The sequence below is a fragment of the Ornithorhynchus anatinus genome, chromosome 3 (assembly GCF_004115215.2).
Source record: "Ornithorhynchus anatinus isolate Pmale09 chromosome 3, mOrnAna1.pri.v4, whole genome shotgun sequence".
NCBI classification, from domain to species: Eukaryota; Metazoa; Chordata; class Mammalia; order Monotremata; family Ornithorhynchidae; genus Ornithorhynchus; species Ornithorhynchus anatinus.
In genome coordinates, this window is record NC_041730.1 from 19,337,639 (window position 1) to 19,357,483 (window position 19,845).

The window sequence follows — 19,845 nt, forward strand, 5'->3', positions numbered from 1 at the left end:
GCCCGGGCCTGGGTATCGGAGGACCTGGGTTCTAATCCCAGCTCAGCCACTTCTCTGTGCCTCATTTACCTCATCTGGAAAATGGGGATGAAGACCGTGAGCCCCATGTGGGAGAATCTGATTACCCTGTATCTACCCCAGCACTTAGAACAGTGCTTGGCACATAGTAAGTGCTTAACAGATACCATTATGATTATTATTATCCTGTGTACACCCCAGCAATCAGTACAATGCCTGACACATAGTAAGCACTTAACAAATGCCAGAAACTCACATGCACAAAAACAAATACCATGATTATCAAATTAAATCTTCACACCTGCCAGTCAGCACCAGAGATTCCCCCCAACCCCTGGACCCTACTGTCTACTGATGCCTATCTCTACTGATGCCTGTCTACTTGTTTTGTTTTAATGTCTGTCTCCCCCTTCTAGACTGTGAGCCCGCCTTTGGATAGGGATTGTCTCTGCACACAATAAGTGCTCAATAAATACAATTGAAGGAATGAATGAATAGGGTCAGTCCTCCTCAGGGGCACAACTCCCCGCAGAAGGCCGAGGAATAGAACTGGCCCCGGGTGGCCGTATTGCTGGATTCAGTCAATCGGTCAGTCAATCAATTGCATTTATTGAGCACCTACCTTGTGCAGAGTACCGTACTAAGCGCTTGGGAGAGTACAAAAGAACAATAAACAGACACATTCCCAGCCCACAACGAGCTCACACTACAGAGGGGGAGATGAACATTAATATACATAAATTAGAGATATGTACATGTGCTCTGTGGGGATGGGAGAGAGGATGAATGAAGGGAGCAAGTCAGGGAGACTGAGAAGGAAGCGGGAGAAGAAGAGAGGTGGGCTTAGTCAGGGAAGGCTTCTCGGAGGAGATGACCCTTCATTAAGGCACACAGTCCGGAGGGGATACCGCTCCTGGTCTCCTTTATCCTGTGCGGGGGACTGAGGGGCCCTTATGGAGCAGCAGTCCAGGGTGAGGTGCCCAAAATGCCCAGGGCTGCCTCCCACCCCATCATGCTCAGCCCTGAAAAGGGACAGTGTGTGCATTCGTGTGTGTGTGTTTGTGTGCGCATTGGGTGGGGGGAGCTGCTCAGAGCTTCACCTACCTCTTGCCGCTTTGAACGCCGCTCCGTCTCTGGAACGGAATCCTTCTTACGGTCGAGCTGCTTCTCCCCACTTCTCCCTTTAATCCCACCCTGGCCGGGTTCCCCTCCTCACCCCATCTATCATCACCCGGGACCCTGCCCAGACCCCCTACCCCACCCCCCCACCCCACCGGGGTCCAACGGGCCAGGGCTCATTGTTTATGATCCTGTTGGTACAACACCCCTCCCCGGGCTCTGAGGCTCCAGTTTCTGACGGGGGACGGACAGGTGGCAGCTTTCAATCACCACTGCACCCCTCCCCCCCCAGGACCTGCCCCGCTTTCACCTTTGGGCCTGATCCCGCCCCCCCCCACCCAAAGGCAAGACCCCCTAATCCGGAGTGCTCCTCGGGGGGAGCCAACCCCGGTAATCTGGCCCAGAAACCCCACCTGCTTCCCCAACTCCCCGGGGCCATCTGCAGACCCCGGCCTCCACACCCTGGACCCCCGGAGTTTCTCGTACTGCCCATCGGGGGGTCTATCTCTTCTCCTAGCCACTTTGCCCACTTCCCAACACGCCTCTTTCGGCAGCTGCGGAGGGGAGGCTTAGGGAAGTGGGTGGGGCAGAGAACAGGGGCAGCTGCCAATTTTGGGTCAAGGCAGAAGTCCAGGGACACACGTAGCAAGGCAGGGAGACCGGGAGGGAGAAGGGATCGGAGAACGGATGAAGTCCTGGGCTGCCAAGTTGCATCTCCTGGGTCTCGCTCCCAATCCTGCCGCTGGCTTCAGAGGGGAAAAGCGGAGAATCCCAAATTTGGAATGTCCTCTAGATCCTCTGCCTCAGGGCAGAACTTCCCAGATGGTGCTTGTCTGTTTTCAGAGATCTCAAGGGAAGAAGATCCCCCCGACTTGCCTCCAAGAGTGACTCAGAAGGGAGTGAGAGGGAGGGTTGAGGGCTTAGTCAGGGAAGGCTTCTTGAAGGCCTGTTTGTCCTTCTGAAGAGGATAATACTGACCCCTGGGCTCCGAGGAGATCCAGATCTATTCTGCCACACCATATCCAAGCCGCTATTCCCTCCAGGGCCTGGCTTTGGGGTCTGAAAAGAATCCAGAGCTCCAGGTGGAGGGGGGAATTGCCCTGTTGGGTGCCCCAATGGGGGGCACCAGTCCCGTGGGCATCCCCCACTGGTGATGATGATGACAATATCTATGTGCCAAGCACTGTTCTAAGCACTGGGATAGATACGAAGTAGTCAGGTTGTCCCACGTGGGGCTCACAGTCTTCATCCCCATTTTAAAGATGAGGTAACTGATCCACAGAGAAGTGAAGTGACTTGCCCCAAGTCACAATTCCAGGGACCAGACCTCTCGTCCCAGGATGACCCAGCTTTCACTACATATACTGGACGGAGCACGATACACTGACAGTTCTGCTATAACACTAATTTTCATTACACATTTTGGTTCTCCCCAAGACAGACTGTAAACTGATTGTGGGCAGTGAACGAGCCTACCGACTCTGTTGGATTGTACTCTCCCAAGCGCTTAGTACAGTGTCCTGCACGCAGTAAAGCGCTCAATAAATACCATTGACAATAAGAGTAATAATAACAATTACGGTACCTGTTAAGCACGTACTATGTGCCAAGCACTATTCTAAGCACTGGGGGAAATATAAATTCATCAGGTTGGACACATTCTCCATCCTACATGGGGGTCACACTCTTAATCCTCATTTTTCAGATGAGGAAACTGAGGCCTAGAGAGAGTAAGTGACTTGCCCGAGGTCACACAGCAGACAAGGGGCGGAGCTGGGATTAGAACCCAGGTCCTTCCGACTCTCAGGCCTGGGCGCTATCCACTAAGCCACAGTGCTGCTGCTGCTGTTGATGATAGACACACAGGTCATTCCACTGCAGCATGGTTTTGTACGACAAGATTTGGATTTAACATAAAAGATTCAGAGGCTGCTCTATTCTAATGTGACTTAGTATTTGTATGTTTGGATATTACATGGTGAGTGGAAGGATTATTCTACTGTAGCGTGGTAGTTCTACTATAACCCATTTCTACATTATAAGATTTGGATATAGCACAATGGCCGGTCGATCATTCTGGTATAACCTGAGTTTTTAGTCCAGTTCTGTTATTATATGATTCAGCATAGTATGATTTAGTCGTAATATTGTGGAAGGGGAGGCCTTTTCTTCATGGCATTTGTTAAGTTAAGGGGAGCAATGACAAGAGCAGGGGTTTGGAATCAGATGATTTGGGTTCTAATCCCGGCTCCGCCACTTTGCTGTGTGACCTTGGGCAAGTCAATTAACTTTTCTGTGCCTCAGTTTCCGCATCTGTAAAATGGGGATTAAGACTGTGAGCCCCACGTGGGACAACCTCCCAAGCCCACAACCGTGGTGTCATCCTTGACTCCGCTCTCTCATTCACCCCACACATCCAATCCGTCACCAAAACCTGCCGATCTCACCTTCATAACATCGCCAGGATCCTCCCTTCCCTCTCCATCCAAACCGCTACCATGTTTGTACAATCTCTCATCATAGCCCGACTGGATTACTGCATCAGCCTCCTTTCTGATCTCCCATCCTGTTTCTCCCTGCTTCAGTCTACAGTTCACTCTGCCGCCCGGATTATCTTTCTTCAGAAACGTTCTGGGCATGTCACCCCCCTCCTCAAAAATCTCCAATGGTTGTCTCCCCCCTTCTAGACCGTGAGCCCATTGTGGGCAGGGATGGTCTCTATCTGTTGCCTAATTGTACATTCCAAGCGCTTAGTACAGTGCTCTGCACATAGTAAGTGCTCAATAAATACTATTGAATGAATGAATGAATATGATTGAATAGGCAGGGACTGTCTATCTGTTACCGATTTGTACATTCCAAGCGCTTAGTACAGTGCTCTGCACATAGTAAGCGCTCAAACAATACTATTGAATGAATGAATGAATGAATGAATGAATGAGAGCTGATTTCAGAAGGGCTTTAGAGATAGGGAGGTCTGTAGTCTGTTGGAGCAATGAATCAATCAACTAAATCAATGTTGTTTATTGAGTGCTTATTGTGGGCAGAGAACTGCACTAAGCACTTGGGAGAGTACAATATAATAGAGATGGAAGACACGCTCCCTGCCCACAAGGAGGATATGAACAGAGAGTAGGTTAGCTTTAGAGGAATGAAGAGAACAAGGTGGGTGTTGTGGTAGAGGAGAGTGGATGTGGACCGATGACCGAGCGTCTGCCTTAAAACCATGTCAGAAGCTTCTGCTGGATGCGGAGAAGGCTGAGTAGCTGTGGGCTTCCTGAGGAGCGGGGAGACGTGGGCAAAATGAGAAGCAGCACGGCTTAATGGAAAGAGCCCGGGCTTGGGAGTCAAAGGTCGTGGGTTCTAATCCCTGCTCTGCCACTCGTTAGCCGTGTGACTTTGGGCAACTCACATAACTTCTTGGTGCCTCAGTTACCTCACCTCTAAAATGGAGATTAAGACTGTGAGCCCCACGTGGGACAACCTGATTACCTTGTATCTCCCCCAGCTCTTAGAACAGTGCTTGACACATAGTAAGCGCTTAACAAATACCATTATTATCATTGTTGTTATTAAAATGACATGTTCAAAAAATGGTCCTGGCAGCAGAGAGAAAAGTGTGGATTGGAGAGAGCCCAGGTTGGAGGGAAGTCAGTCAGTGAGGAGGCTGATGCGGTAGTCAAGCCAGGCTATTTGAAGGCTTGTTATAGCTTTCATTCATTCATTCAATCGTATTTATTGAGCATTTACTGTGTACAGAGCGTTGTACTAAGCACTTGGGAGAGTACAGTACCACAATAAACAGACACATTCTCTGCCCACGAGAGCTAGAGCTTACAATCTAGAGTGGGGGGACACAGACATCAATACAAATATATAAATTACAGATATGTTCCTAAGTACTGTGGGGCTGGGAGGGGGGATGAATAAAGGGAGAAAGGGTGATGCAGAAGGGAGGGGGAGAAGAAGAAAGGAGGTGTTTAGTCTTGGAAGGAAGGCCTCTTGGAGGAGATGTGTCCTCAATAAGGCTTTGAAGGGGAGGAAAGTGATTGTCTGTTGAATTTGAGGAGGGAGGGTGTTCCAGGCCAGAGGCAGGATGCAGCCTAGGGTGAGTGGAGAGATAGATGGGATTGAGGCACAGTGAAAAGGTTAGCATGAGAGGAGCGAAGTGTGCGGGCTGGGTTGTAGAAGGAGAGTAGCGAGATGAAGAAGGAGGGGGCAAGGTGGCAGAGGGCCTAAAAGCCACTGGTGAGGAGTTTTTGTTTGATGTGGAGATGGATGGGTGACCATTCTAGACTGTAAGCTCCTTGTGGGCAGGGAATGTGTCTACCAACTCTGTTATTTTTGTACTCTCCCAAGCCCTTACTGTGGTGTTCTGCATGCAGTAAGTATTCAATAAATACAGTTGATTGACTGATGGATCTGGTGGCCATTTGGATGGAGAGGGACAGAATCTGGAAATGTGGTGAAGAAAAGCCATAGGATTTGGCAACCCACCGAACGTGGGGGTTGAAAAGGAAGATTTGAGGGGAATGTCATGCAGTGTGGCCTAGTGGAAAGAGCATGGCCCTGGAAGCCAGTGGGCCCTAGTTCTAATCCTGGCTCTGTCCCATACCTGCTGTGTGACCTTGGGCAAGTTACTTAACTTCACTGGTCCTCAGCTTCCTTATCTGTAAAATGGGGCCTAAAAATCTGTTCTCCCTCCCCACTAAGACTGGAAGCCCCATATAGGACAGGGAATGTTTCTGATCTGATTGTATCCTATCTACCCCAGTGCTTAGGACAGTGTTTGGCACAATGTGAGTGTTTAATGAATACCACAGTTATTATTATTATGATTTTTATTATAGGCTCAGGGACATAAAGGATGGCAGTGTTGTCAGCTATAATCAATCAATTAATGGTATTTATTGAGCATTTACTATGTGCAGAACACTGTACGAAGAGACTACAATACAACAAAATTAGCAGACACATTCATGGCACATAATGAGCTTACGTTCTAGAGGGGGAAACAGCCATTAATATGAATAAGCAATTTGTAATATATAATTAAAGATCTGTACATAAGTGCATAATGTTGGAGTTGGAAGTGGGGTGAATAATCAAATGCCCAAAGGTCACAGATCCAAGTACACAGATGACACGGAAGGAAGAGCAAGCTGGAGAAAAGAGTGCTTAATCGGAGAAGGCCTCTTGGAGAAGATGGGACCTTAATAATGCTTTGAAGGTGGACAGAAGGGTGGTCTGGTGTATATGGAGGGGGAGGGAGTCCAGGCTAGAGGGAGGATATGGGAAAGGGGTCGGAGGCAAGACAGAAGAGATTGGGGCACGGTGCTAGAGGAGTGGTGTATGTCAGCTGGGCTGTAGTAGGAGATTTAGTGAGCTAGGCTAGGATGGGGCAAGCTGATTGAATGCTTTAAAGTCAATGGTAAGGAGTTTCTGTTTGACATGGAGACGGATGAGTAGCCACTGGAGGTTCTTGAGGTGTGGGAAGACATGGACTGAACGTTTTGGTTGAAAAATCACCCAGGCAGCAGAGTGAAATATGGATTGGAGTGGAGAGAAGCGGGAAGGCTTGCAGTGGTCAAGTCGGGAAGGGATAACTGCTTTAATCAGCTTGGTAGCTGTGTTGATGGAGAGGAAAGGGTGAATTTTAGCAATGTTGTGAAGGTGGAACTGGCAGGATTTAGTGACAGATTGAATATGTGGGTGGAATGAGAGAGATGAGTCCAGGACAGCGCCAAGATTAAAGGCTTGTGAGATAGGGAGGAGAGTGGTATCGTCTACAGAAAAGAGAAGGACAGTGAGAGGACAGGGTTTGGGGGGGGGAAATAAGGAGTTCAGTTCCAGACGTGCTTAGTTTGAGGTGTCGGCAGGACATCCAAGTAGAGATGTCCCGAAGGCAGGAGTAAATGCGAGATTGCAGAGAAGGAGAGAGGTCAGGGCTGGAGATGTAAGACTTGGGAATCATCTGCATAGAGGTGATAGTTGAAGCCATGGGGGCAATGAGTGTGTGTAGTTGGAGAACAGAAGGTGACCTAGAATATGAGCCTTGAGGGACACCCACTGCCAGAGGGTGGGAGATAGAGGAGGAGCCAGCAAAAGAGAATGAGAAGGAGAGGTGAGAGAGAGAGGAGGAGAACTAAGAGAGGACAGTGTCAGTGAAGCCACAGTTGGATAAAATTTCAAGGAGAAAAGGATGCAGTGTAATGTAACATAACGTAATGGGAAAGATATATGGAGGAGAGGATGTGAGAAGGAGGATGAGTTTATTTTTTTTTTTGGACACAGTGAGTTTAAGGTCCCCTGTCAGGGTGGCACCTGGAGAGTTTCCAGTCCTCTACCAGTCTCGGCTACGGGAAGGCAAACCCACTTCATTCCTCGCTGGGGCAGTGGCCAGCGAGTGGCAGGCGATCTGCTACAAGTCAAAACTTACCCGTGCTGGGCAGCAGCACGGGAGACAGTCGAGGGCGGAGACTCTACTGCAAGGAAGGAGGCGATGGTAAACCACTTCCATATTTTGACCAAGAAAAATCTATGGACACACTACCGGAAGGATTGCAGTTGGAGAGCGGCGTGTTCTGGGAGATATGTGTCCGCGGTGTCGCTAAGGGTCGGAACCGACTCGAAGGCGTCAGAGGAGACGAGGGTTTAAGGTGCCGGCATCCCATCCAGGTGGAGGTGTCCTGGGGAGATGCCTTCCCAGCAGGAGGAGGAGGAGGAGATGTGAGATTACAGAGACGAGGAGAGATCTGGGCAAGTCGGGCAAATTTGGGCGTCATCCACATAGGTGTGGTAGTTGAAACCTTGGGAATGGATGAGTTTCCCACGGGAATGAGAGTCATTCGAGAAGGGAATGGGACCACGAGCCCCGGAGTCAGAAGGACCGGGGTTCTAATCCTGACTCAACCACTTTACAGCTATATGACCTTAGGCAAGTGGCTTCACTTCTCTGTGCCTCAGTTACCTCATTTTTACACCAGGGATTAAGACGGTGAGCCCCAGGCGGGAGAGGGACCGTGTCTGAACTGTTCAGCTTGTGCCTACCCTAGTGTTTAGTACATTGCCTGGCACATAGTAAGCGCTTAACAAATACTGTAAAAAAAAATAAAAGATCCAACAAAACTCAGAACAGAGCCTCAAGGGACACTCACATTTGAGGAGTGGGCAGCGGAGGAAAAGATAGTGAAAGGTTTAGCCTGGGAATCCTGGGCGTCCCAGCTGGTAGCTGCTCTTTATGGAATAGCAAAACTGGGGTGACTCTGACCACAGCCAGGGAGAAGGAAAGGAGACTGGGAATAAGGAGAGGAACCTTTTAGAACAGCCAAGGAGGTGGCTTCGCCCACTCAATCAATCAATCAATCACTCCATCATACTTATTGAGTACTTACTGTGTGCAGAGAACTGTCCTAAGCGCTTGGGAAAGTACAATACAACAGAATTGATAGGATATCCTCCCACAAGAAGCTTACAGTCTACAGGGGAAGACAGACATTAAAATAAATTACTGGTAGGTACTTCCCAAGCGCTTAGTACAGTGTTCTGCACAGAGTAAGCGCTCAGTAAATATGATTGAGTGAATGAATAAGGTTATCTATGTTAGTGCTGTCGGGTTAGGGGGAGTATGAAAGTGCTTTAGGGGTACAATCAATCACTGTCTCAGATAGTGACCATCGATAGGCCTCTCTGGGGAAGCCACATGACCGTTACAGACGTTATTCGGTTGAACCCCAGGTATTCCACCAAGCCTAGAATGTTTCTCTGGGGGCCCCTGAAGCCCCGACTTGCACCAGAGGTGCTGTGTTCCCGCCCCAGGTCTGGATAAATTCGTCTGGATAAATTCCTTGGTGCATCCGGAAAGCCGCGTAATTTCTCTGAGCAACAGTCCTGCCTCTGGCCTGGAACGGCCTCCCTCTTCATATCCCACAGACAGTGACTCTCCCCACCTTCAAAGCCTCACTGAAATCACATCTCCTCCAAGAAGCCTTCCCTGACTAAGCCCTCATTTCTTCTTCTCCCAGTCCCTTAATGATTATGGTATTTCTTAAGTGCTTACTATGTGCCAGGCACTGTTCTAACTGCCGGGATAAGTACAAGGTAATCAAGTTGGACTCAGTTCCAATCCCACATGGGGCTTACAGTCTTCATCCCCATTTTCCAGATGAGGCAACTGAGGCCCAGAGAAGTGAAGTGACTTGTCCCAAGTCATACAGCTGATTAGTGGTGGAGCCGGGATTAGAACCTACCACCTCTGACTCCAAAGCCTGTGCTCTTGCCACTAGGCCATGCTGCCTCTCGTACACTCCCTTCTGCGTCACCGTTATACTTGGATTTACTCCCTTTATTCACCCCTCAGTCCCACAGCACTTATATACGTATCTGCTTAGAGAAGCATCGTGGTTCAGTGGAAAGAGCCTGGGCTTGGGAGTCAGAGGTCACGGGTTCTAATCCCGACTCCACCACTTAAAAGCTGTGTGACTTGGGACAAGTCACTTCACTTCTCTGGGCCTCGGTGACCTCATCTGGAAAATGGGGATGAAGACTGTGAGCACCACGTGGGACAACCTGTTTACCTTGTATCTACCCAGCGCTTAGAATGGTGCTTGGCATATAGTAAGCGCTTAACAAATACCAAAATCATTATAATTATCTGTCATTGCTTTATTTACATTTCTGTCTGTCTCCCCCTAATAATAATGATGGTATTTGTTAGCTGCTTATTATGTACCAAGCACTGTTCTAAGCACTGGGAGGGATACAAGGTGATCAGGTTGTCCCACGTGGGGCTCACAGTCTTAATCCCCATTTTACAGATGAGGGAACTGAGGCCCAGAGAAATGAAGTGACTTGCCCAAAGTCACCCAGCTGACAAGTGGCGGAGCAGGGATTAGAACCCACGACTTCGGACTCCCAAGCCCGGGCTCTTTCCACTGAGCCACGTTGCTTCTCGAGCATCTTAAGCTTGTTGGGGGCAGGGAACATGCTCACAAACTCTGTTGTGTTGTACTCTCTTAAGCATTTAGTATAGTGCTCTGCACACAGTAAGCTCCTAATAAATATAAGTCACTGATTAGTTCCCTCATCTGTAAAATGGGGATTAAGACTTGAGCCCCATGTGGGACATGGAGTATGTCCAACTTGATTACCAGTGCTTAGTACAGAGCCTGGCACTCAGTAAACGCTTAATAAATACCATAAGTTAAAAAACCCTCAGCAACAAGCATCGCTGCTAAAATTTAAAAAATAGGGCATAACCACATTGAACATAACTCTCCATAACTGACCATATCTGGCATGTAATAAGCATTTAACAAATACTATGCAAAAAAACTCAGCCACAAGAGTTTTTATGCTAAAATTTTAAAAATAGGACATAACCGTATAGGTCATAAGTTCTAATTCTGACTCCACCATTTGTCTGCTGCATAATAATAATGATATTTGCTAAGCGCTTACTATGTGCCCAAGCACTTTTCTATGGCCTCGGGCAAGTCATTTCACGTCTGTGTGCCTCAGTTACCTCATCTGTTAAATGGGGATTGAGACTGCGAGCCTCACGTGCCTCTAGACTGAGTTTGTTGTGAGCAGGGAATGTGTCTGTTTGTTGTTTTACTGAACTCTCCCAACTGCTGAGTACAATGCCAGCGCTTAGCACAGTGCCTGGCACGTAGTACGTGCTTAACAAATACCATTAGTACTATTATTATTACAGTGCTTTACACACAGTAAGTGCTCAATAAATACAACTGAATGAAAGAATGAGTGAATGTGGGTCAGGGACTGTGTCCAACCTGATTATCTTGTATCTACCCCAGCTCTTAGTACAGTGTCTGGCACATAGTAAGCGCTTAAATACCACAGTTATTATTATTATTGGAACTAGACAGGGAACTGACTGAGCCCTCCCTTTCCCTCTGCCCCTTCTTCCCTCCCCATTCCCCCTACTCCCTCCCTCTGCTCTACCCCCTTCCCCTCCCCACAGCACTTGTGCGTATTTGTATATATTATTTATTACTCTATTTTATTAATGATGTGTCTATATCTATGATTCTATTTATCTATTTTGATGGTACTGATGTCTGACTACTTCTTCTGTTTCGCTGTCTGTCTCCCCCTTTTAGACTGTGAGCCCGTAGTTGGGCAGGGATTGTCTCTGTTGCCGAATTGTCCATTCCAAACTCTCTGCCCACAGTAAGCGCTCAATAAATACGATCCAAAGAATGAATGAACGAATGAACAGGCCAATTAAAAAAGGCACTTTCTGTTATAAAACTGAATGAACGGCCACCCTAGTTAGGACTCTTCCTGTCCAGGAAGATAGAGGTTGAGAAAGGACACGATTGAAGTTTCTAAATAACGAAGGGTGTGGGCCACATGGGATTGTTGTTTATGGACTCACTCAACGTATACTAGTTAGGGGATTCATGAAGCCCTTACACTGTGCTAAACACTGTGGTGCACACAAGTTTAGACTATAAGCCCGTCATTGAGCAGGGATTGTCTCTATCTGTTGCCGAATCGTACATTCCAAGCGTGCTCTGCGCATAGTAAGCGCTCAATAAATACTATTGAATGAATGATCAGGTCAGATACAGTCCTTGCCCCACACGGAGCTCTAAATTAGTGGGGGGCGGGGGTAGGTACCTTATCTTCATTGTTCAGGTGACGAAATTAAGGCCCAGAGAAACTGTGACTTGCCCCAGGTCACAGATCAGGCTGATCTCCCAGGGCCAAGCCCTTCCCTCTAGGCCGCACGGTCTCTCATCATCAGACTCAGAAGGGATCCCCTGGAAACTGTGAGGTGTCCTTTCAAAACGAACAAAAGAAAACGCTTCACCCATTGAGGGGTGATAGTATGGAATTCATTAGAAGGGACAGTGGTGCAGAAAATAATAGATTTAAGCCCCTGGACAAGTTTGTAGAAGAGAGATCTCTCATGGGTTACTAGAGGGAAAATTAAAAGCTGTCAATGGAAAAAGTGAAAGAACCTCAGAAGACTTGAGAAGAGCTTAGATAAAATCATGGGAAAGAGTTTCATGAAGCAGGGTGGCCTAGTGGAAAGAGCCTAGGCCTGGGAGCCGGGAGACCTGGATTCTAATCATTCAGTAGTATTTATTGAGCGCTTACTATGTGCAGAGCACTGTACTAAGCGCTTGGAATGTGCAATTCGGCAGTAGAGACAATCCCTGCCCAAGATGGGCTAATCCCAGCTCTGCCACTTGTCTGCTGTGTGACCCTGGGCAAATCACTTCATTTCTCTGGGCCACGGTTCTCTCACTTGCAAAATGGGGATTCAACACCTGTCCTCCCTCCTTCTTAGATTATTTATCCCCGTGTAGGACCTGATCTCCCCCAGAGCAAAGTATAACGCTTGGCACATAGTAAGTGCTTAACAAATCCTACGATTATTATCATCAGGAGGTATCAGAGAACGCTAAGGGCTGTTAATAAGGTGCATCCATAGTCATGAGGATGGATAGAAAGGGGCCATCTGTCGCATTGTTCTTCAAGGCCTCTAGCCTGTAAGCTCTTTGTGGGCAGGGAACATGTTTGCTAACTGTGGTGTGTTGTTGAGAAGCAGCGTGGCTCAGTGGAAAGAACACAGGCTTGGGGGTCCGGGGTTGTGGGTTCTAATCCCGGCTCTGCCCTTTACAAGCTGTTTGACTTTGGGCAAATCACTTAACTTCTCTGTGCCTCAGTGACCTCATCTGGAAAATGGGGAGTAAGATTGTGAGCCCCACGTGGGACAACCTGATTACCTTGTATCTACCCAGTGCTTAGAACAGTGCTTGGCACATAGTAAGCGCTTAACAAATACCAAAATTATTATTATTATTAATCCCGGCTCTCCCTCCTGTCAGCTGTGTCACCTTGGGCAAGTCACTCAACTTCTCTGTGCCTCAGTTCCCTCGCCTGTGAAGTGGGGATTGAGATGGTGAGCCCCATGTGGACAGGTGACCTTGTCCAAACTGATTTGTTCGTATCCAGAGCTTCGTACAGTAAGTGAGCGCTTAACAAATACTGTAATTATTAACATTACTCTTCTGAGCGCTTAGAACAGTGCCCTGCATCCAGAAAGGGCTCGATAAACACCACTGATTGAGACAGAATACTGAGCTGGATAGTCGTTGTGGGCAGGGATTGCCTCTCTTTATTGTTGTAGAGAAGAAGCATGGCTTAGTGGAAAGAGCCCGGTCTTGGGAGTCAGAGGTCATGGGTTCTAATCCTGGCTCCGCCACCTATCAGCTGTGTGACTGTCGGCAAGTCACTTCACTTCTCTGTGCCTCAGTGACCTCATCTGTAAAATGGGGATTAGATTATCTTGTATCAACCCCAGTGCTTAAAACAGTGCTTTGCACATAGAAGCACCGTGGCTCAGTGGAAAGACCCCGGGCTTGGGAATCAGAGGTCATGAGTTCTAATCCCGACTCTGCCGCTTGTCAGCTGTGTGACTTGGGGCAAGTCACTTCACTTCTCTGGGCCTCAGTGACCTCATCTGTAAAATGGGGATGAAGACTGTGAGCCCCACGGGGGACAGCCTGTTTATCTTGTATCAACCCCAGGGCTGAGAACGGTGCTTTGCACATAGCAAGCACTTAACAAATAGCGTAATTATCATTATTATTATTTCCCAAGTGCTTAGTATAGTGCTCTGTGCAGAGTAAGCGCTCAATCAATCCGTTTTGACTGTGAGCCCGTCATGGGGCAGGGAGGGTCTCTATCTGTTGCTGAATTGTCCATTCCAAGCTCTTAGTCTGGTGCTCTGCACAGACTAAGTGCTCAATAAATACGATTGGACGAATGAATATGATTGAACGTATGAATACGAATGAATGCGATTGAATGAATACGATTGAATGAATGAATACGAATGAATGCGATTGAATGAATGAATAAATATGAATGAATGAATGAATTCAATCGTATTTATTGAGTGCTTACTATGTGCAAAGCACTGTATTAAGCCCTCGGAATGTACAAATTGGCAAATGCATGCATGTGCATGCATGCACGAATGAATGAATGAATGAATGCAGGGATGCACTAATGAATGAATACGAATGAATGAATATGATTGAATGAATATGAATGAATGCATAAATGCACGCATTAATGAATGAATACGAATGAATGAATGAATACGAATGAATGAATTAATCTGATTGAATGAATACGAATGAGTGCATGCATGTGTGCATGGATGAACGCAGGCATGTACTAATGAATGAATACGAATGAATGCATGAATACGAACGAATGAATATGATTGAATGAATGATCGATTGAATGAATGACTATGATTGAATGAATGATCGAATGAAGGAAGGAATAGGATTGCATGATTGAATGATGAATACGAATGCATGCATGCATGCATGCATGCATGAATGAATTAATGAATACGAATGAATGAATGAATATGATCGAATGAATGAATACGAATGAATGAATGAATACGAATGAATGAATAGGATTGAATGAATGAATACGAATGAATGAATACGAATGAATGAATGAATGCGTGAATGAATAGGAATGAATGAATGAATACGAATGAATGCGCGAGCGAACGGTAGGTGGGCCGGTCCGCCCCAGAGCTGCTATTTCTAAGGTCGTTCTGCCCCCTGGTGGTTGTCCGGCGTAGTGGCGCCCCCGGGGTCCGCCAGCGGGGTCCCGGGCGGGCGCCAGGGGGCGCTGTGGGCGCGCGGGGGGTCTCCCCCCGCTTCCTCCCTCTCTAGGGGCCGCCCGGCCCGCGGCTGCGCCGTCTCTATGGTCGCCGCGCGCGCGCGCGCGCCCGGCCGGAAGCGCCCCCCGCGTGCTGGGGCCGCAGGCAGGTGGGTGGGGGTGGGGGGCGGGGGGCGAGGGAGGGGGGAGGGGAGCAGCCGGGGCCCCCGGGGCTGCCCGTTCCTCCAGCCCCCCCTTCCTCCCCTCCGAGGGATTGAGCGACCCCCCGGGTGCGGGGCACTGTGCTAAGCGCTTGGCGCGCACCATTCGGCCCCGGAGACACCAGCCCCATCCCCACCCACCCAAGCTTTGGGGGGGGGGAGGGGGGCGGCACCACCGTCCAAATAGCGCCCCCCCCCCTTCATTCATTCGAGCCTATTTATTGAGCGCTTAGTGTGTGCGGAGCCCTGGACTGAGCGCTTGGAATGGACGGTTGGGCCACAGAGAGAGAGAGAGCAGCCCTGCCCCACCTCGGCTCACGGACTGATCGAGGTACAGGACCCAGAGGGGAAAGAGCCCCAGGGGCAGGGACACCCCCCCCCCCCAGAGGCAGGGGGACCCCCGGGGAAAGGCTCCCTGGGGCAGGGGGACCCCCCCAGGTGCAGGGGCCCCCTCCAGGGGCAGGGGGACCCCCGGGGAAAGGCTCCCAGGGGCAGGGGGACCCCCCCAGGGGCAGGGACCCCCCCCCCCCCAGAGGCAGGGGGACCCCCGGGGAAAGGCTCCAGGGGCAGGGACCCCCCCCCCCAGGTGCAGGGACCCTCCTCCCCCAGGGGAGACACCCCCAGGTGCAGGGGGACCCCCGGGGAAAAGTTCCCAGGGGCAGGGATCCTGCCCCCCCCAGGGGAGACACCCCCAGGTTCAGGGACACCCCCCCCCCCAGGGGAGGGTCCCCCAGGGGCAGGGGATCCTTAGGGACAGGGATCCCCACCCCCCAGGTTGCAGGGAACCCTTAGGGGCAAGGGACCCCACCCCGAAGGGAGGGACTCCCAGAGGCATTCATTTATTTATTCATTCATTCAGTCGCATTTATTGAGCGCTTACTCTGTGCAGAGCACTGTACTAAGCGCTTGGAAGGTACAATTTGGCCACAGGTAGAGACAATCGGGCCACACAGCGGGCTCACGGTCTCAAAGGGGGGAGACAGACAGCAAAACATAACACGTAGGCAACAGGGACCACCAGGTAAAGGATCCCCAGGGGCAGGGACCCCCAGGAGCAGGGACCCCCAGGTACAGGATCCCCAGGGGAAAGACCCCGAGGTTCAGGACCCTCAGGGGCAGGACCCCCAGGTACAGGACCCCCAGGGAAAAGACCCTCCCCCCCAGGTGCAGGACCCTCAGGGGAAGGACCCCCAGGGGCAGTTTGAGCACTTTAGGGTGCAGGGAAGCCCTTTCCTGGCCGCCCGCCTGGATGGAGCACGGGCCTGGTTGTCACAAGGTCATAGCTTCTAATGCCGACCTCTGCTACTTGTCTGCTGTGTGACCTTGGACAAGTCATTTCATTTCTCTGGGCCTCAGTTACCTCCTCCTCGTGTCGTGGGTACTGGGAGTCAGAATAATGACAATAATAATAATTGTGGTATTTGTTAAGCGCTTACTTTATTCCAAGCACCGCTCTAAGCGCTGGGGTAGCAGCGCGGCTCAGAGGAAAGAGCCCGGGCTTCGGAGTCAGAGGTCATGGGTTCGATTCGCGGCTCTGCCACTTGTCAGCTGTGTGACTGGGCAAGTTACTTAACTTCTCTGTGCCTCAGTTACCTCATCTGTAAAATGGGGATTAACCGTGAGCCTCACGTGGGACAACCTGATTCCCCTGTATCTCCCCCAGCGCTTAGAACAGTGCTCTGCACATAGTAAGCGCTTAACAAATACCAACATTATTATTATTATTAAAAGGTAGCTTGTCCCACATGGGGCTCACAGTCTTAATCCCCATTTTCCAGAAGGTCGTGGGTCCTAAACCCGGCTCTGCCACTTGTCTGCTTGTGGGACTTGGACGGGGTCCTTCACTTCTCTGTGCCTCAGTTACCTCGTCTGTAAAATGGGGATTGAGACCGTGAGCCCTACGAGGGATCGGGATTATGTCCAACCCAATATACCTGGCACATAGTAAGAGCTTAAAAAATACCACGGTTAGTTTTATAATTGTATTATTATCGGGAACCCCACATGGGACAGAGACTGTCTAACCCAATTTGCTTGTATCTACCCCAGTGCTTAGTGCAGTGCCTGGCACAAGGTAAGCGTGTAAAAAAATGCAATAATTTTTTTCTTTCTCTGTGCATGTTACCTCATTTGTAAAAAATGGAGATTAAGAGTGTGAGCGCAGTGTGGGACAGAGACTGTGTCCAGCCTGGTTAATCTGTGCCTGTTCCAGTGCCTAGAACAGTGCTTGGCACACAGTAAGCGGTTAACAAGTACTATAATTATTGTTGTTTTTATTAGTCGGGTGGGCTGACCCCCAAGGACTGGGGCTGAGCACCGCAGCGAGAGGACTCTTGGTGGTTTTTTTTTAAATGCAGTTTGTTAGGCGCTTATTCTGTGTCAAACACTGTTCTAGCTCGTTTATTCGGTTGAGCATCGTCCCTGCCCCGTAAGAGGTTCACAGTTTAAACTGGAGGGAGGAGGATCTAATTCCCATCTTCTGAGATTCGGGAAATGAGGCTCGGAGAAGTCAAATGACTTTCTCAAGGTCAAACAGCAAGCAGTTGGCAGAGCCGGGATCGCCCGACTCCTTCCCCCCCCCCCCCCCACGGCCCTTCCTTTCACTTCCCCGCCGTCGCTGACGAGGTGGCGCGACCCGGAGCTCTTCCGTCGGAGGGGAGTGAGGGTCGGGGGTCTGATGGGCGCCGCCTCCCCCCAGGTCCAGAAGAAAGTGAGCCCCGGCTGTGGGACCGGGCGCTGCGATGGATCCGCTCAGAGCCCAGCAGCTGGCGGCAGAACTGGAGGTGGAGATGATGGCAGACATGTACAACAGGTACTGGCACTGGCTCAGCTGGGGGATGGCACGTGGCACGGGTTCCCTGCCGGTTTCTGGGCCTCCCCGGAAGGAGCCCTCACGTTCTGTGGTGGAAGACTAGGGAATTCGTGGCCTGGGGTGAGGCCTGGGCTCAAGGGCAGACTTGGCTACTAAGAATTTCACCGCGAGCAAGTAGCTCAACTTTCCCATGCCTCGGTTTCATACCCCTTCCCCACCTCGTGGTGACGTTGTGAGGCTAAAGAGTGTTGCAAGATAGGAAAGCTCTTTAAGGGCTTCCAGAATAAGGTGTTTTGAAACTCTATTTATAATAATGATGGCGTGTGTTAAGTGCTTACTAGGTGCAAAGCACTGTTCTAAGTGCTGGGGGCGGATACAAGGTGATCATCTGTATTGTGAGAGAGAGAAGAGAGTGAATGAGAGAGAAGGCTCTGAAGTAGCCATAAAGGGGGTTGGGTGGGAGGGGTGACCCCGGTTCCAGTATTCCTCAGACAGAAGGGAGAGGTTTTGAAAGAACAGTGCTCTGCACACAGTAAGAACTCAATAAAATGATTTTTTAAATGGTATTTCTTAAGGGTTTACGTGTCAGGCATTGTACTAAACACTGGGGTAACTGTAACTGCTGGAGAAGCAGCGTGGCTCAGTGGAAAGAGCATGGGCTTTGGAGTCAGGGCTCCCATGAGTTCGAATCCCAGCTCTGCCACTTGTCGGTTGTGTGACTGTGGGCAAGTCACTTAACTTCTCTGTGCCTCAGTTACCTCATCTGTAAAATGGGGATTAAGACTGTGAGCCCCACGTGGGACGTCCTGATTCCCCTGTGTCTACCCCAGCGCTTAGAACAGTGCTCGGCACATAGTAAGCGCTTAGCAAATACCAACATTATTATTATTATTAACTTAATTGGTCTGGATATAGTCCAAGTCCCACACAGGGCTCACTGACTCAATCCCCATTTCGCAGATGAGGTAACTGAGCAAATTGCCCAAGGACACCCAGCGGACAAGCGCCTGGCCTGGTGAGTAAAGCCCGGGCCTGGGAGCCAGAGGACCTGGGTTCCAATCCCAGCTCCACCGCTTGCCCGCTGTGCGTCTCTGGGCAAGTCGCTTCACTTCTCGGAGCCTCAGTTTCCTCAACTGCAAAGTGGGGATTCAATCTCTGTTCTCCCTTCTACCGTGAGCCCCTTGCGGGTCAGGGACTGTGTCCGACCCGATTAACTTGAATTTACCCCAATGCTTAGAACGGTGCTCGACAGAGAGTAGGCCCTTAACAAATAGCATTTAAAAGAAAAAATGGCAGGGCCAGGATCGATAGGCCACGCGGCTTCCCACGAATGATTAGGGAGGGTGGGGAGGGGGTGCAGATTGGGGTGGTTATGGCCAGGAACGAGGCAGGTGGTCTAAATGGGAAGGGCAGCCCGGGGCTGGGGAGCGGGGACCCCCCTCTCTCCCCCGAGTGCTGTTGCGATGTGGACTCTGGCTGCCTTCAGGATGACCAACGCCTGCCATCGGAAGTGCGTGCCCCCTCACTACAAGGAAGCCGAGCTCTCTAAGGGTGAATCCGTGTGTCTGGATCGCTGCGTCTCCAAATACCTGGACATACACGAGCGGATGGGCAAGAAATTGACAGAGCTGTCGGTGCAGGACGAGGAGCTGATGAAGAGGATGCAGCAGGGCACGGGGCCGGTGTGAGACCCCCTCCTCCGCCCCAGAGACGGTGGCGTGCCCCAGGACTCTATCCCCTCCCCTCGTGTGTGAAAATAAAATATCGTTGATTGTGTATTACCCCTAATAAGTGTGGCGGACCTTTGCGGTTTCCCTGCCTTGGAGGAGTCCCTGATGTCTGCCAGGGCTTGCTTCCCCGGGTCAGGCAGCCGGGTGGTCTCCGGGTTGACACTGGATGTGTGGTATCTTTTTGCCCGTCCCTGCCGAGGGGTTTCCAAGGTCATTAGTGAGATGGAGTCAAGAAACCTGATGGGACGAGAGGGTCGGCGAGCTCCCCGGAAGGGTC

The 19,845-nt window shown here is 50.1% G+C and overlaps 1 protein-coding gene across 3 annotated transcripts; it reads left to right on the forward strand.

The window, feature by feature from the left end:
* Nucleotides 1-14,892: 14,892 nt before the first annotated feature.
* TIMM10 (translocase of inner mitochondrial membrane 10) lies at nt 14,893-19,626 on the forward strand. Of its 3 annotated transcripts, none has more exons than XM_029060775.1 (3): nt 14,893-14,975; nt 17,725-17,838; nt 19,325-19,626. In XM_029060775.1, the coding sequence occupies exons 2-3, from the start codon at nt 17,768-17,770 to the stop codon at nt 19,524-19,526; spliced, it is 273 nt and encodes a 90-aa protein (XP_028916608.1). In that variant the 5' UTR covers nt 14,893-14,975; nt 17,725-17,767; the 3' UTR covers nt 19,527-19,626. The 3 variants fall into 3 exon arrangements, with proteins under 3 accessions (XP_028916608.1, XP_028916609.1, XP_001519022.1); XM_029060776.2 differs by lacking the exon at nt 14,893-14,975 and adding an exon at nt 15,271-15,357; XM_001518972.5 differs by lacking the exon at nt 14,893-14,975 and adding an exon at nt 17,076-17,100.
* Nucleotides 19,627-19,845: the final 219 nt, after the last annotated feature.

Bases quoted from the DNA above. Each gene is read 5' to 3' on its own strand.
- TIMM10 (XM_029060775.1), top strand. From the start codon at position 17,768: ATGGATCCGCTCAGAGCCCAGCAGCTGGCGGCAGAACTGGAGGTGGAG. The intron at 17,839-19,324 runs GTACTGGCACTG...GGCTGCCTTCAG, and splicing joins ATGGCAGACATGTACAACAG to GATGACCAACGCCTGCCATC.